This window comes from Rhagoletis pomonella, unplaced genomic scaffold (genome assembly GCF_013731165.1).
Source record: "Rhagoletis pomonella isolate Grant_MI unplaced genomic scaffold, Rhpom_1.0 Rhpom_scaffold_00003, whole genome shotgun sequence".
Taxonomy (NCBI): domain Eukaryota; kingdom Metazoa; phylum Arthropoda; class Insecta; order Diptera; family Tephritidae; genus Rhagoletis; species Rhagoletis pomonella.
In genome coordinates this window covers 6,770,936-6,779,511 of record NW_023458557.1, presented here as the reverse complement: position 1 = coordinate 6,779,511, position 8,576 = coordinate 6,770,936, and the positions used below count along the sequence as shown (strand labels likewise).

Sequence of the window (8,576 nt, the reverse complement as noted above, 5' to 3'; positions counted from 1 at the left end):
GGTGGTTCGACCTTTAAATCATTTGGTTTTGCATGAAGGCCTAAACAATGCCCGTCTTTTTTATGGCACAGAAACATGGACGATGTCTAACAAAGATAAGCAGGCTTTGGGGGCTTTCGAGAGCATTATTATTCGCACGAACGGGGCCATAGTTCGCGTGGGCGACGTGTACCGAAGAAGATGGAATAACGAATTGTACGAGTTTATTAACGACATGTACATAGTTAAGCGCAGAAAAATACAACGAAAAATTGCGCTGGCTTGGACATGTTGTACACATGGATGAGGGAGTTTTAGACACATCCATGTAAACAGACGGCTTACCTGGCGCAGACATATAAAAACTAAGGTACTACCAATGAAACTAGCCCTAGGATTCAGTAAGCAGTCTCTAGGTACTAATATGACTTTCCGTGGTGAACATGGATTTTGAGACTATTTGGTATTCAGTAAGCTGTCTCACGTCTTTAGTCTCAACAAAAAATGTCAGCTGGCTCTGAGCTGGTCACAAAAAGAAAAATATGGAGGAAATGATAATTACTTTCTGTTTTATTTAAAAAAAAACGGGAAAATTAAGCGAAGAAATGTTTGTCCAACAACGATTTTACTAGGAAATAAACCAAAATACTTTACTATTATTCATTGAAAACAAAACTTTTTTGAAACATTAAAATCTAAAGACTGTGTAAAAATATAAAACTTACCATAAAAAGAAAAAAATCAAATAGAAAAATAAATAATCCTCGGCACCCGGGGAGGACTCGAACCCGGATCTCTGGAGGGTAAATATAATGCTTTGGCCACTCGGCCATTGCCATTCTTTGAGCAGGGTGCAAAAGGCATACATAAATGCTATCAGTTGACTGTATGTGTTTGTTTCACAACACATTTTTGGTTAACAAACATCTCAAGTCACAAAAATAGTCACTAATTGCTGGTCTCAAGTTTAGACTATGTTCAAACAGGCCAATTAGCTGAGGCTCACACGTCAGATGTGCATTTTGCGGCACGAAAGCAATTGCTGGATTACCTACAGTGATGGAAAAATTGGTACAATCATACCTTTATTTATTTTGAAAGTACATTCGGTAAAAACACAAATTTTTAGGTACATTTGGGACGTGCCCAAATAACTTCTCAGGAAATTAGTTCTTATTTTTATTGACATTTCGATGCATTTTCTGGTGCGCGCAACTGGTCTAATAGCTTCCGTCCTTTGTGAAGGGGCATACAAATGATACAGAAGGGTTGTCAATGTAACGCAACTATAGTTGATTTCGTAAGATAGACGGAAAATATTTCATTTTAAAACGTCAGATCGAAGAAATGGGAGGAAAGTGATTAACCTTTAGAACAACATAGTATTGTCTCGCGCTGTTCGAAGAGATACTTTTCATAGCCAAAATTTGTTTAATGTGAGTACAGAAGTTGATATAGTATCTATGGGAATTGTTATCATTTTATTTTCTCTATATGGATATATATATTTACTTTTTGGATACATCTATCTACTTTTAGGTAAAGTCTACCGTAAATTTGGTACAATTTTATAATTAAATTTTCTATCCCTGATGGAATATCAGCCGTAAAAAAGGACCAGATACGAACAGCTGATTGCTCTTTGTTCAATAAACATACCTCCAAGTCAAAATTAAATATACCTAGGGATGCATAAAGAATCTGACACAAATTTGAAGTCTTTTATGATAAATTGGGTAACAATTAAATCTTAAATTGGTGAAAAAGTTCTTAATTGCCAATTAGGTGCCTGTTTGAACATAGTCTAAGTGACTTGAGTTCGGACTGAATTACTGAATACCAGGGTAAGGTCAGCTAGCTTAAACTGGCTTCTAAAAAAAAAATAGAAACTGAAATTAGGTTATGAGTTGCGCATATCATCACCTGAGTAGAAGATCGACCTATATTGACAACCAGTTTGAAACGCCCTATCTCAGAAGGCTTTTCAAGAACGCCTTTCTTCAGAATTTTGGTTGAAGAACGCCTAATTTCAGAATTTTGTTGAAAACGGCTTATCTCAGCAGTTGGTTGAAGAACGCCCTTTCTCAGCTGGCGATTCAAAAATACCCTATCTTAGGTGAAAATACATTGAAAATGTGCAGAGATAGGGCGTCTTGAATCCGCAGCTAAGATAGGGCATTCTTCAACCAAATTCTGGGATTGGGTGGTTTTCTATCAAATTCTGAAAGTAGGGCGTTCTTGAAAATTTTCTGAGATAGGGCGTTTTCGAACTGGCTGTCGAGATAGGTGAATCTTCCACTCAGGTATCGATATACAATACAGTTATAAACCTATTTGGATGTACGGTATTCAACTATGGGGTACGATCTGTGCAACTAATATTGATATAATATAGGGATATCACTCGAAAACGCTGAGAACTTTGTCAGCGGTGCCGTGTTACGTCCGAAATAAAAATATGCGCAAAGATCATGGTATACCAATGGTTAAAGATGGAGTGGAAAATAGCGAAGAAAAGTGTAAAACAAAATTACGCAATCACCCAAACCTATTGTCTAGGCAATATTTTTGTGATGATTTGTTTGTTAAAAAAATGGAGTCGTCCCTGCATATGCTAAGTTTTTTGCGAAATGTTTCTCGCAAAAAATGATTTCACATAGGTTTGTTTACATTCAAATCTTATAGAACTGATCGTTCCGACTCAGAAACAATAATAACTGTTATATGCAATTCCTAGGAAAGATAAAACAGGGTACATTAAGAAATACATACTGACTATTAAAAAAAATTGTTAGCGCAAATTTTAACCTCCATTTTTAATTAAAATTTTGTTTAAGAATAATCTAATTGATTATAACTGCCTTATTAACATTGCTTGAACTTTTTATTTCTCTTCTAGAAACGTGACGTCCCAGATTATCTCTGTGGTAAAATAAGTTTTGAAATTCTCACCGATCCTGTCATAACTCCATCCGGCATAACATATGAACGAAAAGATATTGAGGAGCATTTGCAACGGGTGGGTCACTTTGATCCCGTGACTAGAGTTAAATTAACGGAAGACCAACTTATACCGAATTTCTCCATGAAAGAAGTGGTCGATTCGTTTATTGCTGAAAACGAATGGGCTTTGGACTTCTGAAAATTATCTAAATTTATCAAATAATGAATAAATAATGGGTTATTTGAATGTATTGTGGATGATTTTCGGAAACAAGAACAAGAAAAGGGATTATTGGACTATTTTAATGCTAAATATATTTAATCGGTCTTTTTTCCGGAGGGCATACTGTTTTTAGAAAATTATCGACGATGGACACAAAAAAACATTGCCACTCAGAAATATTTATTTGGTTAATTACACTGTACGTATTATTTGAACACTTGGAATATTCCAAAAAGAGATACATAAGGCCATGAAAGAGTATTCAAATGTAGATAAACTGCATTCTCAGGTTTGTTCTATTACGTAATTTTTACGAGATAGAGGCCTATACATTGTTAATTTTTATTTAGTAGAACTTATATCTTTGTCATAAAACACATCTTATGTTTTACTTTTGGTACTTCAATTGTTAAACGACACGAATAATTTTTTTTAAACCTTAACCCCCAAAAGTCCTCATTTAGGGGTCATTTTGACCATATGTTTGAGACGGGGTAGAAAGTGGTCCGGGAATTCCTCTAGAATTCCCGGCAAACGAGGGTAGGGAAGATGCCGAACCTCTGATTGAATCAATTGTGTAAATCCGATCATAAATGAAAATAAATAAATGGACAAAAAATTAGAAAATAATATTTCTCAGTCCCATAGAATTTGTTTTGATAACTTTTGATTTTGAAATTTTAGCAAAAGTGATTATAAACCATTTATGAGATTGAATACGAAAAACGTGCAGCGCATGCAATACAATAGTCAAACTACATAACATATACCTAAAAATTCTACAGAGAAAGTACAGATTTGAGATCGATTTTAAGCGGTCGTTATTAATATATCCACATACATACATATATTACCCTTCATATCAATTCAGGTCTATTACATGCGCCCCACGCTCTTCATTTTCAATCTCATGAATTGTTTATAATGACTTTTGATAAAATTTCAAAATCAAAAGTTATCAAAACAAATTCTATGGGACTGAGAAATATTAATTTCTAATTTTTAGTCCATTTATAAAAGCGTGGTATATCAAAACGTTTTATTTTATTTGATTTATTTTATACTTTTTTGTCTTGTCTGTAAAAAATTTTCCAATAGATATTATAATAATTCAACTTGCAGTGAAAAGAGAACAGAAGACTATGGAAGCAAAATGTTTTGTGCTCACGTTGAGTATATACATACATATGTACATTAAAGTGGTCCAAAAATGTATGTAAAAAAATAAGGTCGGATTTTTAAAGCCGCCACCCCCTAGGATTGTTATATACCGAAATAAATATACCCATATTTTTTTATTTTGAAATCAAAAAATATTTAGGTAGTGCTCAAAGCGCTCAAAGTTTTCCATGTATTTTATATGGAGAAAAAACAATTTTTCGTATAAATGGTATAAAACTCTTAAAAATCAATATTTTTCGACCGGAAAACTGTGGTTCTCTTCAGAAGACTTCCAGTATAAATATCCAATTGTTTATTTAACCATTGTTTATGATTAAAGATTTTTATTGGTCCCCCCATTGCATTTTCTAAGGGCTTTGAAGGACCTATAAAATATAGTTACCATGAGAAAATTCCGATCAAAAAATATTGATTTTCAAGAATTCTACACTATTTCTACGAAAAGATGTTTTTTCTCCATATAAAATACATGGAAAACTTTGAGCGCTTTGAGCACTCCCTAAATATTTTTTTGATTTCAAAATAAAAAATAGGGGCACATTTTTTTCGATATAGATCAATCCTAGGGTGTGCCGGCATTAAAACTCCGACTTTATTTTTTTTGGCCACTCTAATGTACATACATGCATATAGCAGGAATTAATTTCATGTAAAGAAATGGCGTGTCATCCTTTTCCGCTGTAGCGTACGTAATGCATATTTTTACGCGCAATATTTAACTTCTTCTGGCGGGGCGACATCTAGAGTCTTCTAATTGTATGTCTTTGATATGATATCTACAACGAGGTTGATATCTAGACTAGGTTGATATCTAGACTTTGTGATAAATACCTTTGTTATATTTAAAGTATAAATGGTGGTGTGGACACACAACATTGCAAGTTGATAAAAGCTAAGTAGCGGGACATAAAATGAACTAAATGCATTAATGCATATGTATGTACAAATGTAGGTAAGAATGTATGCGTCTTCCAAGGAATGTTAAATGCGAATATAGTTGCATCTGTGCCCATAATGACACATATGTTAGTGCTTGGCCGAGCTTCTCCAAATTGTGGCATGCGCCTTGATGTTGTCACACAAAAGGGGGGGACCTACAGTTTTACGCCGACTCAGAACGGCGACTGTATTTTTATACTTACAGTTAAAATTGGGGAAAAATTTACAATTTCGGCATGTGAAACAAAAAATCTCTATAATACGAAAAATTTGGGATTCCAAGATATGTACGAAGTGACAGCACAGCTGCATTCTTCATCTTGTATTAAATCACAATAACGTTAGCTCGGTTCACAAAATATCCCGCCCACGATGTGATAGCATTCACACTGAATGCGTTCATAAATATATACTTATGTATATGAAAACAAAGGAACCAGAAAAAATAAAAAGATTTCTACAAAAGTCAGAAAGCGACATACACAGCCTACAAATTATGTATCGCGTGCAGGGAAGTCAACTCGCTGGAAATTCCCCCGGTTTGCAGGGATTTTCAGTTTAGGTGGCAATCGGGGATTGGATAGCTTTTTGCGAAGAATTGGGTATGTTATGTTGATAGCTTAAAGTAACCAAATTAGACGAATATGTTAATTTTTAACCATTTGTCGCTATTTGGAATGAATTTGAATAACATCAACTGAAAAGTTCTTGAGAAAATGCCTATATCTATATCTATTTATATTTTCAGCAGCAAAAAAATTAAAAAATTAAAAAAATATATATATGAACAATTATAAAAACTTATCAACTTGATACCAATAAAATATTGTATTTGTATGATTGTCTCGTAGTTTAATTTTATTAAGATTTCTACTGGGTGTGGGGTGCATACATGTGTTTTTTAAGAAGAATCACTTCTATCACGTGTACGGTGCTGCACTCGTGCTTTTGAACTAATGATTTTTTTCTCAGCATTTTTGCTTAGTGGCAATACATACATATGGTCAAAAATTTGGGAACGAGGAAAGCGTGAGAAAAATTTTTATTTGAATCACTCGTCAACTTTGACATATTTTGTTAATATACATTGTATAGTATCATAAAATAATTGTGATTTATATTCAATTAAGTGTGCTTCACGGTACTTTAATTTCTCTTGTGCGTGCGATAAAAATGGAGAATATAGTAAACCCTCACAAAAAGTTAAAAATATTAATATCTTACTAATTTTTCGATACTAGAGCTGGCCTTCGGTAAGATAAAGTATTTTTGAAATAGACTAATTCAAATTTAGTGGCATTTTTTGTTTTCTTCGTGAGTTTGATCATGGTTCTCCGATAACCGTGTAACTGTAAAGGCCAAATATAAGAAAAGGCTTTATTGTGCAAAACCGAAATGCAGAAAAGGTGTAATAAATACATTTTTTTTCGTAGATTTCAATCAAGTGTAGAGCAACATAGTTATTGATATCTGAATCGCTATCGTTTTGCAACGTTTTAGTATTGAATTTATGTAACGTTAAAGACCGTTTACACCTAACAATACTAACCTCTTTTAAACTTCGACAACTCTTGAAATACTGTGCAGAAACCGCTCAGCCGGGCTCAAATCAATCAAAATTACTTTGCCAAATTAAAGAGAAATGATAAGTAAAGAAAAAAATGGCGGTTACCATGAAAAAACTACGAAACGCAACAAAAGCGAAAGAAATACAGTTGCCAAACAACGAGCGTGATCGCGTCATTGCAAAGCGTCCTGAAGCAACACGTGAACGAGTGAGAAAATGTAGAGAAAGAAAAAAGGAATGAGACAAATCTAGTGATGCAACTAAATCTATAGGTATCAGCTATAGCAATTTGCTTCCTGTTTAGTTCAAATTATTTAATAAGTTAAATGAATTATTAAACGATGGGTATACATCGAAAAGGGTCTTGAAAGGGTTGATTTTTTACCTACATGTAGGAGGGTTGCTGCTATGTAAAGGAGCGCAAATTCGGAGTTGGATTTGTGGTAGGAGCGAGACTCCGTCGCCGAGTACTGTCGTTCACCCTGATGGACGAGCGTCTAGCCACAATCCGCATCAAAGCGAGATTCTTCAACATCTCGCTCATCTGCGCCCATGCCCCGACGGAAGAGAAGGATGAGGCATCCAAGGACTTTCTATGAGCGCTTGGAGCGCATGTACGAGCGCTGCCCCCGTCATAATATCAAAATCGTGCTTGGCGACTTCAATGCCAGGGTGGGCAAGGAAGGGATCTTTGGAACCACCGTCGGAAAATTCAGCCTCCACGATGAAACGTCCGACAACGGATTGAGGCTGATCGACTTCGCCGGGGACCGAAACATGGTAGTAAGCAGTCAAGCATAAAAAGATCCATCAAGCTACGTGGCTGTCTCCGGATCGAAAAACGAGAAGGCAAATCGATCATGTTGTTATAGATGGAAGGCACGCTTCCAGTGTTTTAGACGTACGCACACTCCGAGGCCCAAACATCGACTCGGACCACTATCTTGTTGCAGCCAAGATACGCACCCGCCTCTGTGTAGAAAAAATGTGCGCCCAAATATACAAGGAAAGCTCAACGTCGAAAAGCTGCAATCACAACAGACAGCCAGCGCTTTCGCTACTCGACTCTCACACCTGCTCTCAGAGAGCACTCTTCAACAAACCGACATATGCGAGCAGTGGAACCTGAGTAGGTTGAATGAGGATGTTCCGAATGAGTGTCCGGCATTCGGAGAGACCCCACATGACTCGAAACATCTCTTCGCATGCCCGGAAAACCCGACAACCCTAACGGCCTTGTGCCTGTGGACAAACCCCACAGAAGCTGCACGCTTCCTAGGGTTGCCGTTAGTGGAACTTGACGACAACGACTGAGATACCAACCGTCCTGGGCGGGGTTGTTGTAGCCGCTACAACAACAACAACAAGCAGTGGAACCACATTTCCCGCTCATTAAGTTCCGCCGCCGAAGAAGTAGTCGGATTTCAGCGAGCCCGAAAGAACAACTGGTACGATGAGATGAGTCAGGAAGCTGCAGGGAAAAAGATGCCGCCGATCGGGCGTAACGCGCGCTATGTGGGACCGCTATAGGGATCTGAAGAGGGAAGCGAGACGTATTTGCCGCAATAAGAAGGGAGAGGCCGAAACACTTGAGTGCGAAGAGCTTGAAATGCTGGCCGACAGGAAGAATGCCCGAAAATTTTACCAGAGAGTTAGGCGACTTACGGAAGGTTTCAAGACCGGGACGTACTCCTGTAAGACCAATAATGGCGCCCTAGTAACTGATGTCCAGAGCGTACTCAA

At 36.6% G+C, this 8,576-nt stretch overlaps 1 protein-coding gene across 1 annotated transcript in view; it reads left to right on the top strand.

Moving 5' to 3' along the window:
• Positions 1–3,121, top strand: part of LOC118735999 (STIP1 homology and U box-containing protein 1-like) — a 48,580-nt gene extending 45,459 nt beyond the window's left edge. Inside the window, exon 2 of the mRNA XM_036466103.1 lies at positions 2,879–3,121. Within this exon, the coding sequence (XP_036321996.1) occupies positions 2,879–3,121 (243 nt within the window). The remainder of the gene's footprint in view (positions 1–2,878) is intronic.
• The last annotated feature ends 5,455 nt before the right edge of the window (positions 3,122–8,576 follow it).